General features: G+C 53.4%; 6 protein-coding genes and 1 non-coding gene across 7 annotated transcripts; 5 read left to right on the forward strand and 2 right to left on the reverse strand.

The window, feature by feature from the left end:
* Positions 1-202: 202 nt before the first annotated feature.
* Positions 203-2,249, forward strand: C8A04DRAFT_35407 (amidase signature domain-containing protein; the record flags this gene model as incomplete). The annotated part of the gene is made up of 9 exons (XM_062783160.1): positions 203-457; positions 519-669; positions 854-956; positions 1,074-1,419; positions 1,478-1,598; positions 1,647-1,766; positions 1,823-2,014; positions 2,064-2,160; positions 2,201-2,249. The coding sequence occupies 9 exons, from the start codon at positions 203-205 to the stop codon at positions 2,247-2,249; spliced, it is 1,434 nt and encodes a 477-aa protein (XP_062639207.1).
* A 1,976-nt stretch (positions 2,250-4,225) lies between these two features.
* On the forward strand, positions 4,226-4,320 carry C8A04DRAFT_t39. The gene has a single exon. It is a non-coding gene; the product is annotated as a tRNA-Ile (tRNA).
* A 767-nt stretch (positions 4,321-5,087) lies between these two features.
* Positions 5,088-5,704, forward strand: C8A04DRAFT_26316 (uncharacterized protein; the record flags this gene model as incomplete). Its single annotated transcript, XM_062779888.1, has 2 exons — positions 5,088-5,180; positions 5,249-5,704. The coding sequence occupies 2 exons, from the start codon at positions 5,088-5,090 to the stop codon at positions 5,702-5,704; spliced, it is 549 nt and encodes a 182-aa protein (XP_062639208.1).
* Positions 5,705-5,731: 27 nt separating this feature from the next.
* Positions 5,732-6,049, forward strand: C8A04DRAFT_26317 (uncharacterized protein; the record flags this gene model as incomplete). Its single annotated transcript, XM_062779889.1, has 1 exon — positions 5,732-6,049. The coding sequence occupies one exon, from the start codon at positions 5,732-5,734 to the stop codon at positions 6,047-6,049; it is 318 nt and encodes a 105-aa protein (XP_062639209.1).
* A 1,286-nt stretch (positions 6,050-7,335) lies between these two features.
* On the reverse strand, positions 7,336-13,221 carry C8A04DRAFT_26318 (protein rad9; the record flags this gene model as incomplete). Its single annotated transcript, XM_062779890.1, has 3 exons — positions 7,336-12,733; positions 12,788-12,968; positions 13,044-13,221. The coding sequence occupies 3 exons, from the start codon at positions 13,219-13,221 to the stop codon at positions 7,336-7,338; spliced, it is 5,757 nt and encodes a 1,918-aa protein (XP_062639210.1).
* A 541-nt stretch (positions 13,222-13,762) lies between these two features.
* C8A04DRAFT_35409 (uncharacterized protein) lies at positions 13,763-14,256 on the forward strand (the record flags this gene model as incomplete). Its single annotated transcript, XM_062783161.1, has 2 exons — positions 13,763-13,877; positions 13,943-14,256. 2 exons carry the CDS (start codon positions 13,763-13,765, stop codon positions 14,254-14,256), a joined length of 429 nt encoding a protein of 142 aa, XP_062639211.1.
* A 102-nt stretch (positions 14,257-14,358) lies between these two features.
* Positions 14,359-17,788, reverse strand: C8A04DRAFT_35410 (Deoxyhypusine hydroxylase; the record flags this gene model as incomplete). The annotated part of the gene is made up of 5 exons (XM_062783162.1): positions 14,359-14,872; positions 14,946-15,361; positions 15,933-16,052; positions 16,086-17,505; positions 17,565-17,788. 5 exons carry the CDS (start codon positions 17,786-17,788, stop codon positions 14,359-14,361), a joined length of 2,694 nt encoding a protein of 897 aa, XP_062639212.1.
* Position 17,789: the final 1 nt, after the last annotated feature.

Raw genomic sequence — 17,789 nt, forward strand, 5'->3', positions numbered from 1 at the left:
GTACCTGCCTAAGAGGCAGAGGGGGGTTCAAGAAATATTATCGTATCCTATTTTTCTCATCTTTACCGCTACACCTATGTTCGATGTCAAATCGCAAATGAACAAGATACACCCTCTCCTTTCTTGTTCTCCCATCCTTCTCTTCTTCCTTTAGCCTCACTTTCGTACCCATCACGCGACCAACATTTCCTCCGAGCCAGCCATGGAAGAGCTTCTACTGACAGCCTCAGCCACAGAGCTGCAGGCCCTGCTTGAGAGCGGCAATCTCACCAGCGTTCAACTCGTCAAGGCATGCTTGAATCAAATCGCAAAGTATGACCGATTAGGCCCAACCCTCCGTGCCATCGTTTCTACCCCGCCAGAGGAATACATTCCCTCAGTCGCAGAGCGGTTGGACAAGGAGCGAGCGGTGGGCAAAGTTAGGGGTACATTGCACGGCATTCCAATCATCGTCAAGGTGAGATACAGGCATCTCTCCATGAATCGGACAAAGTTTGACGCTTATTCATTGCTGCTAGGACTCCATCAACACCGATCCTTTACTTGGCATGCCGACAACCCTTGGTTCATATGCCTTTGAGAAATCTCAGCCCAAGGGCAACTCGGTTGTTGTACAGACGGTGAGAGATTCGGTATGTCGTTTGTCAGGTCTGCGCAATCTGATAGCATGTAGCTTCTAGACAAGGGATTTATAATTCTAGGCAAGGCAAGCTTGACAGTGAGTAACTCTGTTCGCAGGAGCTTTTGAAAGATCTAGCTGACACGGGTAGGAATTGGGTAACTTCAAGTAGTTCTCACCAATATCTCCCCCCCCCCCACCCGCGTTTGCCAACGATCTAATTAACAATTTCAGGGGTGACAACCTCACATCCGGCTGGTCGGCGCTCAATGGTCAGACTCAATCGGCGTACGTCCAAGGTGGAGTCAAGCACAGAGAGATGCATCTCGGTCACACAGTAAGATCCAAAGCTTGGCTTCGGTACATATTCACCTCCAACCCTGCTGACTCTATCACCACAGGCTCCAGGTGGCTCTTCTTCCGGCTCGGCCGTCGGAGTGTCTGCAGGATACAGCCCCATCTCCATCGGAACAGAGGCAGACGGCTCTCTCGTCACCCCGGCATCCCGTGCTGCTCTGTACGGCATGAAGCCAACAGTTGGCTCCACGCCCATGGATGGCATCTTTGTCATCTCGACTACGTTTGACACTGTCGGGGCCATGGCAAAATCGGTTGATGATCTGGCCATCTTGATCGGATATGTCCAAGAAAAAGGCGCCGGCAACAACGGGGCTAGCCCGGACTACCGAGCTGTGTTTCAGCGGGACTGGTCGGGCTTGCGGTTAGGGTTTGTGGACCCGGATAAGTGGTGGCTTCCTTCGGGACTGGTCAAGCCTGTCGAGGAAGTCCACACGCAGATTGTAAGCTTGCTTGTTTTGTGCTGGGAGATGGCGGCAACTTGGCTCACTGTTGGTCTAGAAAGCCTCGTACGAAGCGGCGATGGAGAGAATCCGGAGTTCGGGTGGGGAAGTCATCTACCCCGTTGAACTCGTACATCCCAAGGAAAATGGTATCGGCAAAGCTATGGACACGATATTTGGTAAGTGGACTCGTCAGGGATATGGAACTGCCGCTGATAACCAAGCAGACTACGAGCCACGCGGTGTTGTGGCCAAGTATCTTGAAACCAGGGACGATCCAAACATGAAGAGTTTGGAAGACATTGCCAACTTCAACATTGAGCATGCTGATTTGGAACTGCCGGAAGGTAACTCGACCCGTCAGCTCCCATGGGGAGATCTCATGTGCTGACTAGTCAACCAGATTACCCCAATCAAAATGCCATCCTCGATGCGCTACATCACAAATTCAAGTGCACCGACTACGAGGCAGCCAAGACAACGCTTCAAAAGGAAGCTTTGGAGAACGGGGTGAGGAGGATTATGGAAGAGAACAGACTAGACGCCATCATCGGACCGACGGACGGACCCTTGGCCAGTATCTCAGCTGCTATCGGTAAGAAAACACACTCAGTTTTCAAGAGTTATTGTTGACACGCATTTAGGAGGTCCAATTGCCACGATGCCGGCCGGTGTCCTAAACTGGCACGGGAGGCCTTTTGGTCTCTCTGTGATGACACTTCCGAAGCATGATGGCGTCTTGTTAAAAGTCATGAGTGCTTGGGAAGTGACATTTCCTAAGAGGGTCTTGCCTCCACTTCTGCTCGAGCAAGATACAAACCTTTAGGTAGAAGACTGTTATGCTAAAAGCTTGCTCGTGGAACCGAGTCAGGTGATGAGAGCTCGAAAATAAAGTAGAATTTGAGATGTCCCATTTGTCATACATTAAGCAGTGTCAGCAGCGTAGCCGTTTTTTGAATTCATGTATGAAATTTGGGAGTTGTCTCCGACGCCGAACCCTAACTCGAGCTTCCAGCAAAGGCAAAGTAGCAGATGGGCAAGAACAAACCGACGACCGCGCATTGATTCCGTTGCTTAAGACTGTTGGCAGTAATTTGAGAAATCTGGTCCCGAGATGGTGGGTAGTCATGGTGATGTGCGAAAGAGACTCAAAGGGGCCCCCTTTTTCAAAAAAAGAAAAAATAAATAGAAATAGGGGGGGAAGCAGAAACCCCTATTTCTCACGGTTTCATTGCACACTAATTATTCAAAGGACGTGGGAATGAACCTTTTCAGTGCCCTGGGGAATGGTTGTTCCTGATTTTGGTGTTCAGTTCCCCCCATCTTCATCGTTGGGCTTGCGTCGTCTTGCGATAGCCTAGATTCACAATGTTGGAACCGTTGGTGAGGTTGCCTGCGGGCTGTGCGAGCCTGCTGCCCGCGGACTGAGCCTAGTGGTGTGTGTTGGTTGGGTTTGGTCGTTTCAGAAACTGCAAGTTGGGAAGGCAACGCAGTCTAAGGGTCGGTCGATAGCCCGGAAGAGCCCCCGAGCTAAGAGGTCGGGCATGCACCGAGAGAAGGTTGCCAACTCGTGAGCAGGACCAAAGATCACTTCTGGGAGAAAAAAAAAAGTAGAATCACATGAAGCCTCTTCCAAGGTCGAAGTTCCGCCCCCGGTGCTTGCCATCTCTGACACACCCCAAGCACGCCTTGGAACTCGTTATTACTTGGCCAACGGCGGGCGACCGACCACAGCACGGTGTGCCGGGAACCGCCTGACGTTCCGCATCTTCCTCCCTCTCATCGGTTTTTAAAACCTACTATTATGCCTCGCGTGCGCAGAGCCCGTCACGCGGCTCAACCGGGTCGCTCCAGCTTGGACCTAGACATTGAATCATTCTTTGCCGCGCGTCTTGCTCTGCTCTCCATCCCCTGACCGTCTCGCCAGCCTTCACACCCGTCGAGGGTTCTGTACTTGCGCCTCCTCGTCCAACACGGCCTTTACTGCCAGCCCCCGTGTCCATGTGATGTTCATAAGGCTATCCTGGCGCCAGAGAGAAATTCAGATCAAACTCTTTGAATCCAATGGCCAACTCTGTTTGTGGACTTTTGAGGATGGCCACAGTCAGCCTCAGCCGGTGGCCGTTGTGGTCGGCGGTTCGACAGGGCAGCTATCCCAACGTCGGGCAAACTGCCATGATGTTTGCACTCGCTGTCGAGTGTCTTGTGCTACATTTTATGCTTTTTAAAAAGGAATGACTAGTCAAGAGAACCTTCCCCGATTCTATAGATGTAATCCTCTCCTGATTCAAGAGTCGCGAGGTTCACCAAGACAGTCCACCCAAGACTTAAGAGTCAAGAGGAGTCGAGGACTCGAGACCCTGACCCTCAACCTCCACATCAGAGATGATCAGACAGCTACGTTCGATCAGGAAAAGTAGACACGGCCAAAAGATGCCGCCGCCCCTGATACGGCGTCAAATCAGGGAGACATATGATTTATTACGGTCGTAAAAAAGACGCGAGCTTATAACGAATGACGATATGGCATCTGACAGTTAACATCGATGAATCGATGATCGATCTGAGACTCTGAGTCGATTTGATTTTCCTCCTAGGTGTACCAATTCATGAATCTGTGGCACTGTGCCCGGTCGTGATGTAAAGTTGGCCTTGAACCCACTGCTGCCCTTTTCCATGTATGGCTGCCGTTGAAGTCAATTCAAACCTAAATTCTTTTAGAGACTAAAGGCGTCTTCTTGTAGCTGTCATTTGGGCAGACCCGTGAGGTTCATGAGAAAGCAATTGGACGACCACGGTCACCGAAGCCCGGTTAGCTCAGCTGGTTAGAGCGTCGTACTAATACCGGTCCACCCCGTATATGGTATGCGAAGGTCAACAGTTCAATCCTGTTACTGGGCATTCACTTTTGCAGTTTTGTATTCCACTTTTCCGCGCCAAGCTTCCCCTTTCACCTAGCTCGCACCTTCCATGTGCTGAGTGAATTAACCCCATTCCCTCCCTTGGTGGGAAAGTAGCACCCAACACAAGCCATGCCACATCGAAGAGGAGACAATGAAACGCAAACTTCTCCCCAAGGCGCAAACCCCGTCCCCCATGACCAAACGTTGTGAGACGAGCGGCTCTGGCCCTCTGAAGGGTGGCTCTCACAAGCAATGCGTTTACTATTCCACCAAATAATCAATTGCCCGCAAGGACGACCATCAAACCGCCGAATAGTGCTCACTTGACGTATCCCGACTCCAAGTCACCAAGTCTGCCTTGCGAATTTGTCATGAGATAATTAGATGAGAATGAGCGCCAACCAATTCCGAGGGCATAATCACGAGGCACACTTGGAGTGATAACGAGGAGGCGGTAAGTACGAAGTAGGACCGACGGCTAGCACCAACAGAACAAGACGCCGACCAACAGACCATTAGGCCGCCGGCACCAAGCCCCACGTGGTTATTGGATTTGCGTTTCAATCACATAAGAGGTCAGCCATCCCACTGTCGGGGGAAGATATTTGTGATCCCTACCAGCACATCGCAGCGAGCAAAGCCCACCGCCCACAAAGGTAAAGTGACTCGCCACTCCCAACCAACACATAACACAATTCCTAACCTCAAAATCCCAGACAACTGAATTACACGCTGATACAGGCTGTAGCCATATAACACTCCAAAATGGCACCGCCTCTCTTCCTCCACGAATACAAGGAGCCCGGCGTCTGGGCCGTCCATGCCGACCGCAAGATCTACCACCTCCCCAACCTCTTCGTCAAACGCACACTTCGCCCGGCACGAATGGATAGAGCTCGAGGACGGCCTGATCGTGCAGCCAACAGCAGCGATGCCCCAGCGCTACAAGACCGACGCGGCCATCCAGCGCTACCTGCGCGATGTACCTGGCCATGGAGTTTGTGAGCGGGGCGGTGCCGATGGACGAGCTGTCTGAAGCGGAGCGCAAGGTCGTGGAGAAGGAGTTGCGCGTGCATATGGAGACGTTGAAGAGCCTGCGGTCGGGTACACCGGGTGTGCCGGGGGAGGAGTTCCTCGTCGGGCCTGTACGCGTGTGTGGTTACCGCTGGCACTACCACACCTGCTGGCGGCCGCGACCGGGGGCTTTCCCTGCCCCCAAGAGCGGGGAAGACGGGAAAGAAGGCGGTGGTGGTCAGTTTGTGCTCTGCCACAACGACCTCGCGCAGCAGAACGTGCTCGTGGACCCCAAGACGCTGAAGATCAAAGCGATTATCGACTGGGAGTTTGCCGGGTTCTGGCCGCCGTGGTTTGAGCGGCCGTAGTTTGAGCGATACGGCGGCAGCTATGCGATGGAGGGCGAGGAAGATGACACGGAGCGCTGTCGCGAGTGGCTACTGGCCAACCTTGAACCAGTTGAGCAGGAGCATATATTGACGCTGAAGGAGAAGATTGATACTTACCCGCCGGTAAAGTTACCGAAGTCGGGGCCGGCAAGCGCCGATGGGGAGAAGGAGGAGGAGGGAAAGGAGAAGGAGGAGGGAAAGGAGAAGGAGGAGGGAAAGGAGAAGGCCGAAGGTGAGGCAGACGTTGAAGAGGCCACAAAAGGAGTGGCTGCGGTCAATATCGCCGAGGAAGGTGCTTCAGCGACCGTTGATGGACAGAAGTGAGTTCTAGACGACTTGACAGGGGAAAGAAGGCTGGAGGTGGGTGGCCGGGGCTTGGATGATTTGCTGTTATATTTCATGTGACGTTTCTTCCAGATTTCTTGCCATTGGGTAATTATTTATGGCTGCGGCCAAAATTTGTTTTCGATTTTTGAGCCAAGCACCTGAAGCCTTAATTGTTCAATAAAATAGCACTTGAGTTTCGACGAATAATCGAAGACCTCGCTGCAAGGCGATGGTTATAAATATTTCTCGGTTGTTTCCTGCTTCACCCCCTAATTAAACGTCACATTTGGGAACACTTGCGCTATGCTGCAGACCGCAAGACGGGTTCAAACTCAACAAATAATTATCAAGAGGAAGTAGCTCAAGATGTCCAAGTACTTATAATTAGGGGGGCATAATTACAAGGACAATTAACTAACCGTGAATTTTGACAGGGGTAAAACTTGTACGCTAATTATGCCTCCTGTCAAACGGAATAATTAACGGAATAATTAATTTTTAATTAATGGTTTACAGTGAACCCCGGTGGACATGTGGGAATTTGCGCATATAACTCGTTATTTTTTCGTCACATTAGGATCGTTCAACCTTTCTTACTTCCGAATAGCATCTCAAAACAGATCATGGTAAATAAATAATGCATGCATAGCTAGTTAGGTAGGTAGTAAGATACGTGAAGTAAAGTAACCGCAAATATCTGCCGCCCCCCCGCCCCCTCTCCCATCCCCTTTCTTTGATATCACTATGTAGCTTTGAAACCGCACTCCCAAAAAAACGCCGATGTAATAACATCCCCACCCCTTTTCCCATCCCTCATACCTCGTTGCTGAATCAAGCTGTCCTCCGAAAAAAGGAAGTCTCGAAAATAATAAGGTAGCAACAAAAAGCAACCGTGACGCCGAGTCCGGGCGGCCAAAAGACGAGGTTTCTTTCTGCCCGGTTTCTACCATGATATGATTGATGGTGTGATGAAGAAACGCAAATAAGAATAAAAATGGAGGGTCAAGTCAGTCCGGCTGTGAGGGACGACTAGACTGGACTGGGCTCCCTCCTACCACCGTACCACTCGAAGAGTCCGATGCCAAACGCTAATAACAAGCAAAAAGCAAACGCTGCCTTCCATCCCTTTGTTTGCGTCCGGGTGCGCCGCGCCCCTGCCGCCCAGTGTAATGCGTTCGCGCCTTGAAATAAAATGAATATCTGCAAGTGAAAGGGGGAGAAAAAAAGAAGCAGAAAAAAAGACATAGGTAGAAAGAAATGCGAGAGGAGGAAGAGCAAAAAAATCAGAACCATCCCCCGTCATCAAACCCCCCATCACCATTCAGCAACCCGCCCTGCTGCTGAACCTGACCCTCAGCGCTCTGCTTCCTCGGCCTGCCGGGCTTCCTCGCTTGGGACCCCGACCTCGCACGCTTCTTCTTCGGTCCCGCCGCCGCGGTGCCTTGGGCCTTGCGCTTCCTACCGCGCCTGCCCGACGGCACCTCGGCATCGTCATCCTCCATCTCGCTGTCTAGCCCGCCGCCGCCTAGAGGGTCCACTTCTCCGTCCGCGTCCACGTCCATGTCTTCGTCCTCCTCGGCAGGCACCAAGAACTCCTTGTCCACGTTCATTAGCTCGACGAGCGCCTTGCACGTGTCCATCATGCGGCCGCGGTCGGTGAGGGAGGTCATGATGGTGCCGATTTCTTCCCAGACGCGGTCACCGGTAATGCCTTGGGATTTGATAGGGGCTCGGGAGAGGTCTTTGGCCTGGGGTTTTCCCTTGCCGCCCTCGCGCCGGGTGGTGGTGCCCATGTTGTAAAGACGACGGAGGAAGGTGCGCACTTCCCACAGGGCGAGGAGGATCATGGAACCGGCGGTGAGTTGGCGCAGACGGCTGAGTTCGACGGTGACCTCTGGCTCGGGGGGTGGCGGAGGAACTTGGGGCTGGAATTGCGGCTCGCCTAGTGTTTCAAAGGACGGTTCCGTTTGCGGTTGCGGTTGAGATGGGGTAGGCTCGATGGCGTCCATGCGGACTTGGAAGACTTCGGACTCGATCGTCTGCGCGACGGTGGCGCCCGTTGACGTGACAAGCTTCTCCATCGCCGAGACGATGCAATGCACCTCGCCGACGGTGAGGTACTCGAAGAAGGCTAGATTCTCGACGATGAAGCGGGAATACTGAACATGGGGCGGGATCTCCTCCGAGATTTCAAGCTTGGCGATATCAAAATTGACTTGCGCGCAGAACTTCTCGAGGAACTTTTGACGGTTCTTGGACTTGCTGATCTTGAGGACCTCCATAAGCAGATGCAGCTTCGGAGTAAAGGGGTTCGTAGTCGCACCGCGAGGGTCCTTGGCGATGTCTCTCTGGTACGCGAAAGCAGATTGAATCGCCTTCACGTACTCGCGCTCGACAACGGTCTCATGCTTGCCGTGAAGGGACTTGTGCTCGAGAAAGGCAAGCTCCGAAATGCGCGGATTCGAAGATGTCTCCAGGGTTATGAACGTTACGCCAGTTTCTTTCGGGTGCACAAGACCTTGTCGGTTGATGCTCGCGAGCACCTCCACGGCGAGGAACGCGTGGTCGTCCTGAGTCGAGGTTGCGATGCGAGTGACCTCCTTCAGGAACCGATGTGTCGTAGCACTAGCCACGTCGTCGTAGTTGGTGCCGCCAATGACTGTTAGCTCCCGCTTCTTCTCAGATTTGGCTCCGTTAATAGCGGGCGCCTCAGAGGCTTGCTCAGACCGCTTCTCCTCCGTAAAGAGGAACTCCTTGAGAGATCGCAGAATCATAGACTCCAGGGCGGGAACCTGCTCATCAAAGACACCTTGAAAGGCCGTGTAGATGTTGGCAGACACATAATTCCGTGGCCAGGCCTGGCACACAAGCCCAACCGAGTCGAGCGCTGCCTTTCTCGCGTCCAGAGGCTGTGACGGAGAGGCGAACGGCACGACCACATCGACCATCAGCTTAGAGACGGTCTCCCCGTTCCATTTAGGAAACCCCTTCTTGAACAGCTCCAAGTGGCTGTCGAGATTGCAATGCTTGCCGGCCATGCCTACGATGAGCGAGTACCGGGCAAACTGGCGGATTTTGAGCTCGTCTAGAGGCTCCCTCTGGCTCATAATGCGCAGCTTTTGGATGGCCGTCAAGCTCGATAATACCACCCGAGCAAGATGTTCCGACGTCTCAAGCAGAGTGCTGATAATCCACAGACACGCCATGACGTCGTCGAGCAAAGTCCGGGTGACTTTGGAGACCACGGGTAGTAGCTCCTTGCGCACATCGGCAAGGAACTGAGCGTGAGCGCTTGACAACTGGGGAAGGACCCGACGGTAGATGACGACCACCGCCCTGGACACTGCCAAATCATCGCTGCTTATAATGCTTGTGATATGCGGCTTCAGGAGACGCAACTGTTCGAAGGTGAACAAACTGGCTTCTGCCTTGGCGAAAATCATCAGCACCTGGAGGACATCGCGACCCGACGGGATGGATGGGTCGTTGGATTCGGCATTATCGACGAGGTCAAACATGCTCGCGACTAGCTTCGTGCACACCTCCATCGATGCTGGTGCTGTCTTAGATTCAGTAGCGAGCAGGGTCTGCAACACCTTGTCGAGGACGTTGGCGACGTTCCCTCTCTTGACCGTCTGCACCATGAGCGACACGTGTTCGGCGAGAGAGATCTGCGATGCTGTGGAGCTTGCATCGCTGTGGTACGGAGCGAACCAAATCTCTTCAATGACTTGACGCGCAAGATCTCGGATGCTTTCCTCAGGGTCCTGGACGCGGTGCAGTAGGCCATTAGCAATCGCACTTCGCAGGCCCCTGTTGCTGTTCCGTAGATAGATATCCTTAGCTAGCTTCATGGCGCGCTTCCGCACGCCGGGCCCTGCGTCGGAAAACCTGTCGACCACGGTCTCGGTCATCTTCTCTTCAAGTGCTGGCCGCATGCCGATGCACTTGCCCATAAGGCCGAGTGCAGAGTCACGGACCTGCGTCGACGAGTCGTTGGAGCACCGGAGGATGAGCTGGACAACAACCGAGTCCCCGTCGAGAATTGACGGGTCGGTCTCCAAGACCTGGTTGATACTCTTCAAGCTCTTACTTCTCACCGTCGGCTGGTCGCTAGCCATCGAATTCAGCAGGATGTTCAAGATGCCACTGAACGCCTCACAAAGCTGAGACCGAAGGAGAGTGATGGAATAAGAAAGCCTCGCCTGGCCTGAGCTCACGTTCTTGAACGAGTACTCATTAGACAGCCAGCGGCGGTCTTGAATCATCTCACGGAGCCGGTAGGCCATGCGACCTAGCTCCTGATCTCTCTCAAGCTGATCGTCCTCAAAGGAATCGTAGCAGTGGCAGATTTTGGTACCCCAATCGGATACGATAAAAGATATGGCGCTTGCCAGGTGAGGGTCCTCGGAGAAGCGGCTCTCGAGGTATTCGAGGGTCGCGCGGTAAGGTCCGGTCCAAGATACCATATGTTCTGGCCGGGATTTCAGTTCGAGTGCAGATGCGGCCAGATCGGACAGGAACATCCCCAATTCGTCCGTATCTCTTGAATCTAGAGCACTCGCAACCTTCCTCACATGGCCACGGAGTTTGGAGATCGCAGCGCCCATGATGCCCAGGAGTTCCAATGCCATGTTTTTGGCCGGAACGCCCGACTTGTCGTTCTCAACGAGGTTCACCATCATGACCATCAACAGCCGAAGGAGTAGCTCGGCAGCTGGCCAGTCCGGGTTGTCAAGGCAAGTGGTAAAATCTTCCACGAAGAGATCCAGCAGATTCCGGTAAGGAGTATCCCCAGACTTGGTCGACTTGAGCGCCCGATTGACGATAAACTTGACGACGTACGAAGCGTTGGCTTTGGCGGTGTCGAGTAGCCCAGTCGCCGTGTTGTCGAGTTCCTGGATGGCAGTAGTATGCTGCGCCGAGGCATGATCCTCGTCACGGATCGCAAAGCTTTCTGGCGCGACACGTTGGGTATCGCCGTTCGTTTCCTGACCAACTTCGGAAGCTATACCACTCTGGCTCTTATTCTTTCTCTCGTCCACCTTCCCAGCGCTAGTCTGAACAAGGCGCATGATGAGGGCCGAAACGGGCTGGATGTTGTTGCCATCCACGAGCTTAAAGGTTCGGGCCCGCCTACCAAGGGGTAGTTTCTCTAATGATGTGAGAATCTCATCAAAGATGCCCTGTCGCTGAGACGGGTTGAGGAGGAAGATCTGCGAGAGCATGTCCATAGCGACCAAGCGGAGTCCGTCAAACTTTTGGGTGTCGATCACGGAGTCCTTCTCGGCGTTGGCAGTTTCCATGAAGATGAGACGAGATGCCGCGAATTCTAGCGTGTTAGTGACGGTTTCGGAGGTGTCAACCTTGGAAATCAGGGTCGACATGAGCGAAAAGAGCTTTTGGCAGTCCGTGAAGAGGGCAACAATCTTCTTTTTACTGGAAGAAATCGTTCTGAAGAGCTCGGCCGTGGCTTGGGTGCTTCTCAGCTCCACGATGGGAAGGACGACCCCGTCGATGAGGCGCTTGCACAAGCTGAGACAGCGCTCAATTAGATCCTCTGGATAAAGTTGTTTATCCTCGCGGCCGCCGCACATTATCCTCAATGAAGTCCGGCCGGCGCGCATTGCGGTTTCAAGCAGCGGTAACTGTTGAAGCCATTGCTCCACTTCCGCAGCGCCCCATGAGTCTTCCAGTTTGATGTCGAGTGACTCAATGTACTTCAAAGATCCCTCGGAAAGTCGAAGCAGGCGGAGAAGGTGGTCAAGTGGGACCCTCTTGTAACAGTTCAATGATATGGCCTTGGCGAGGAGCGTTTGCGCCTTGGATTGGGCAGTCGCGGTTAGGGTAGCTTCGTTTTCGGAAAGGAACGAAACTTGTTCATTGCTGTATCGTGTTGCGAGAGCATGATCTTCGGCGTGGAACGCATTGTGCAAGAAAACCTTAAGCTCCTGCAACGCTGCATCTGCCCTCTGGCGCATATCCAAACTCTCCCCATAAAGGTCGTCACCGTCGAGGTCCTCCAGCTTCCCCTTCTTCAATGACAAGTTGACCGGTTCGTCGGGTTCATCAGGGACAACCATGTACTCCTCCTTGTTGAACTTCTTCGCGCTCGGTAGTTTAATGGCTAGTTGCTGCGGCCCCGATGGCGCGACTGATGAGCTCTTGGCTGGAAGGCCAAGCGCCGGACTCTGGACCCCATCGACAGTGACTGGCTGCGCTGATGACTGGACTGCTTGAGGATATAGCGGGATGTCGTGAAGTGTGGGAGTGGTAGACGTCGCTGGAGCCTCGGCGTTCTCCGTCTTATGCGCCGAAGTAGCGGCAGCGGCAGCAGCAGCAGCTTCAAGCTGACTCTTAGTCGGCAAAACTATTTCAAGCCGCGCTTTGTGGTGGGTATGCGGTTGTCGGTTAACGGGCGTAACGGGGCTCCGCTCGTGCTTAGGTTGGACCGGCTTCTTCGGAACGGGCACGCTCAGTTTCGCGGGGATGGGCGTGCTCTGCGCGGTCGCTGGGCGATCAGTCGCGAGTGTTGTGGGGGTATCGGGCGATGGGAATCGAAACGGTATCGCGGTCTGGTCGTGAACCATCTTGGCAAACGGCGTGAGATGTACAGCGAGAGAAGAAGACCTCGGGGCCTTCGAGGCTGCTGGGGTAGCCCGCGGGCCGGTCTTGAAGTTACTGATGGCGGGTTAGCTGGATCCCGGTCGCTGAGGCCGACACGAAACATACTACTCGGGAATATTGCCACGCTCGAGTAAGTGTTGAACTTGGTTAACAGCTTGCTGCAGGCGTTTTGATGGTGGACTATGAGCTGTGGCTTCTTGATTCAACGTTACGAAATCATGATTTGGCACCAGGTCGGTAACTGGTGGTGCAGGCAAGGCGGAACCTAATGATGGCGAAGGAAGAATATCTATGCAATGGTTGAGTCACTGGCTGTAAAACCCCAAGGAAATAAAATCATCATGCGTGTATGGCAGGGGCGTACCTGAGTCGAAGGGCGCGATGGAAGAAAACGGCGTGTATGGAAGGGCCTCAGAGAGGGTGAAGGGCCTGGTGAAGCCCATTGCGGGTTGCTGCTGTTGTGGCAGCTGCCCAGCATGGGGCGTGGAGTTCGACGTGCCGTGAGGATGGCCATTGTAAACGTCCGACCTCGGGTCCGCCATGGTAGAAGAAGAAAAAGGGATGATCACGACCGACGCCGGGACATGGCTGGACCTCGAATGGACGTCGCCTAGGTATTCGGCCAAACCAATTGCACTTTCCGATTATCGATCGCGTGTGATAGCTAGGCGTTGAATAGAATCGATTCCATGCGGCAATGCGCTCCTCCTATTTCCCCTTTGTCCTGCGGGGTCGAGCACACAAATGCTTCCGGTTGTCGCGTCTGGTGTTGAGGGATGATGAATTGTCTCTGAGGATGCCGAAGTCCATCCCCCAACGAAGACCCACTAATTACAGGCAGCCTTGCGCTGCCAAGCAGACAAATCGCTTGGAGCTCTTGAGCCTCGCAGGGAGTGAGGTGACATGGGCCCGTGCCTTCATTCATCTGGGACGGGACACCCCTGTTCCTGGTTGCAGGCCCCGCTAAATTTTTGGCAGATGCGCTGAAAGAAATCGGATATTTTTGGCGGAAGGCGCAGGAGGCAAACCTTCGCCTTTGACGACGATTTACTTCCTGCCTTGCAACAAAGAAAACGAAAAAAAATGGCCGCCATCGGTTCCCTAATTTTCTGCACGGATTGTGGCAACCTCCTGCCCCCGTCCAAGGGCAGCGAGAAGAACATTCTCCATTGCGATGGCTGTGGGGCGGAAAACAGAGGTTTGTTGGCTGCAGTCGCAAATGAGAAGAGTAAGTTCGTGAGTAGAGTTTCTGACTAGGCGCAGACCATCCCTGGAAAACGGTGACAACGAGGACGAAACCTTCAGATTTCCCCTCGGCGCTGCGGCAAAAGCTTTCAATCGTTCAAACAGTGGAGCGGCACAAAGTGCAAACAGAGCGTATCGACGCCAACACCGAATGCCCCAAATGTGGAAAGACAGGAGTTCGGTACTCCGAGGTGCAACAGAGAAGTGCAGATGAAGGCTCGACTATCATTTACAATTGTGACTGCGGCGAAAGGCACGCAGAATCAGGAACCCCAGTACAGGTCGTTGGCCAAACGCTAACTTGGGATCACAGGTGGACTATGAACAACTGAGCACTGTGGCCACGAGCTGGAATAGTTTACGAAAAGCACGTCCGTGCTATGACGATCTAATACCCATTTTAATGACCTAAACACCAATTACGAAATCCCAGATTAAGCAGTACCCGTGACCTCCGGAATGAGGGCATACTCGGCCTCATTGCTCTTCTCGTACTCGGCCATATCCAACGCCACGATTACGCTGTCACGAACCACCTGCTCCTTGTCGTTCAAAAATTTCTTCAAGGTCTCCTCAACGCCCTCTTCCTCCCCAAGGCTCCCGAGAGCCTCTGCAGCCTCATGTCGAACCATGCTCGCCTCTTCGATATTGCTCAAGGCCGCCGTCAGCGCTGGGATCGAGGCCGGGTGCGAAAGTTGGCCAAAGACAAAAGCGATTTCGTGACGGAAGAGAGCGGAGGAGTCGGCAAATCCCTTGGCGAGGGCATTGACAGCCGGGACAGCGGTGGGCAAGTCGGGGGGCGATGCCAAGTCGCGTAGGGCAAACATGGCGCGGTATCTCTTGAAGAGTGGCAGGCTAGTGTTCATCAGGGTATCGCCCAGCTCCTCCACCGTCTGTCCCTGCTGGTCTTGGGCCGTTGGCGGTGCCGGATCGATCGAGGCGAAGTCACTAGAATAGACAAAGCAGTTAGCAAGCAGTCCCCCAAATAACAAAACCCTAGTTAAACTAAAAGCAAACCCACCTCGCCCTCAACTTCTCCCCCTTCCTCCCCTCCCCATTCGCCCACTCAATCCTCTCCACCGCAATCTCACACGTCTCCGTAACCACCACCTCCTCCCCCTCCTTATCCCTAAACCTCCTCAACACCTCCAAACTCCTCACATCCCCCAACGCCCCAAGCGCCTCGGCCGCCTCATGCCTGCACATGGGATCCTCGCCCCCATCCTCCAGCACCGCCGTCAGATGTGGGATCGACGCATCGTTGCCCGTCTGGCCCAGGCAGTAGGCCAATTCGTGCTTGAGCAGCGCCGAGGGCGAGGCGAAACCGGCTGCGATGGCGTCGATGGCGGCGAGGGATTCGGCGGAGGTAGGGGGGTTGGTGGCGGCGAGGTGTTTGAGGGAGAAGAGGGCGCGGAAACGGACGGCGAGCGGGGTGGTCTCGGAGACGAGGGAGGTGCGGAGGGAGGAGATGGTTGTGAGGGTTGTTATGTCGTTTTCGGTTGCCATGGTTGTTGTATTTTTTTTATTTTATTTTCCCTTGGTTCCTTCGTACTTAGGAGTGGTTGACCGATCGACGAGGGTCGGAATTGAGAGTGTCGGTCGTGTGGAGGAAAGTAATTCGAGACCGTGTGCAACGAGTTGCGACTTTGAACAAGGGGACCAAGTTCGGCCGAGGTGCCCGCCGACGGTGGTACGACTGGACGCGCTCCAAAGCGCGGGGCAAACTCAAAAATTTGGAGGGGCATTTTTGGCTGATAACGATAACAACGAAGAATTCTCTATGTTAACCCTAACCCTTCCACTCTCCCGAAGCTGTTCATTCCGGGTCAAAATAGGGGTATCAATAACAACAGGGTATTTGGAGAGATTCGGATGGGATATAAATTGACCATAAACTATGGCACGAAGTCCTCGATACCGAGAAATAGATTCAGGTATCACTAGACATCAACAGATCAAAACGATTGCTAGAAACTCCCTTAGAGCCATTGACTTTCTCTTTCGACACTCGATGTGTCTGCTTCTTCTTGTGTTCAGCAGTCTTCTCCTTTTCAGGCGGCTCTCCGTCTTGCGGATGTTTTACAGCCTCTATTTGTGCCAACACATCTTCATGTTCTGAGAACAAGTCCTCAAGGACCGAAAGCCCAGGCCCCTCCCTCACCAACTGGAGAATATCGGGAAAGGTCAAGAGCGTCAGGAAGTCCAGCAAGGACGGAAGGTGTGGCAATAGTTCGAATAACTCTGCTAGGGGTTCCGAGAGTGTGTTTCCCGAGTATGCCAAAACCCCAAGCATCTGGTGTAACATCCTCAGGGAATAATAACTTGCCTGGGTTTGAGCCAGAAGGTGGACAAACTCCCAGGAGCGAACGTCTAGGCGCCCCCTCGCGATTTGGAGGAGCAGCTCGAGACTGAGAGCAGTCTGTTTTCTCTGCTCAATGGACAACGAAATATCCTGGTAAACGGCAAAAAGGGCCCAAACCATGGTATTCTTATCGACGGCTGCCGTCATGATGGATAGAAGTTCGAGCAACGAGGTAGCGAGGCTGTCGATTTCGGTAAGATCTGGTACCTCCACGGGTGATCCTTTAGTGGCGGGCCGTGAAGTAGCCTTGGAAGCGGTCTGCAATCTCCGCATTTCCATGACTGAAGATATTTGGTCGTTGGAACCAATCTGCAAAGCTGCGTATGCTAGTTGTCTCGTCGATGTGCTCGCTTCCCAGGGGGTTGCTCGACTTGGGCAACTCAGTAAAAAAGGGAGATACATCTCCAATGGCGCGCCGTTTTTGTTGGCTTTGGATCTGGGGCCTGGTGTCGGCGTGAGAGGTCGAGACCCAAGCCCCTGAGGGGACCGGAAAATGAGCTCTGATAGTCGTGGGTCAAGAGGCGGGCCGCCTTGTGATGGTGCTGTGGAAACCAAATTGGGAGTGAGGAATGAATTGACGAACTGGAGATACTTCTCCCGGTTCCTGTCCGTTAAACCCCCCTTACAACTATCCAGGGCTCGCTGTATCTTCCCATTTGGTTCATTGGCAACCGCAAAAGCGAGTTCTTGGAGTCCCTCGTCTGGGTTCAAGGAAAGTCGACCAGCAATTTCAGCGGTAGAGTAACGACGAGCCTTGATATTCCGGACTTTCTGATCCGCGTTCATGTCGTCAAAGAAAACCACACTACCGTTTCTACCCAGGTTGTACGCCAGCAGGTCAGAATCGGAGGTAAATATGGTCCCTCCATGTTCCCGAGCGTGATGGGCACAAAAGCCGTCGGCTTCTCCGGGTGCAAGGTTTACGGTAGAACTGAAGTCCGGTGAAAGCCTCAGCGCGTCGATAATGGCGGGAACAATAAACGGAAGGTTTGGCAGCCGTGGGAACAACTTCTTGGTTCCTATCCCTCGGTCATTTGGGAATAATGTGATGCTTGTTTCTGGTATAAGTCCCGGACGGCCGGCCGGCACTCGAGAAGGGTAAATTGCATGGTATGTGACCAAGTTCTGAGTGGATTGAAGAAGACGTCGAATCCTCTCAGGGCGTTTTGTACTAGGGAGGTATCCGTCGAAATAGATGGCAGCGCTTTGGGGCAAACGCCTGTTAGCCAAGCAATGCACATCGACGGCGCCGCAGACTCAAAGCACAGGTGGTCCTACATTGGATAGCCGTGTGACCGAATTGCGGTAAGCCAAGAAATGGCCGTCCGGCCTAGCAGCTCATACGATGGCTGCTCAAAAGGGGTGGTTTGGAGCACCGTCCGAGAGCATAAATAAAATATATGGTGCGCAAATGAAGGTCCGTCTAAAATTGCAGAGCCGGATTCGAGAGTGAATGTTTCTGAGTATGGCTCGAGAAATTTCCGTAGCTTAAAAACGCCCATT

Source organism: Dichotomopilus funicola (assembly GCF_033296635.1).
Source record: "Dichotomopilus funicola strain CBS 141.50 unplaced genomic scaffold C8A04scaffold_12, whole genome shotgun sequence".
Lineage (NCBI taxonomy): Eukaryota > Fungi > Ascomycota > Sordariomycetes > Sordariales > Chaetomiaceae > Dichotomopilus > Dichotomopilus funicola.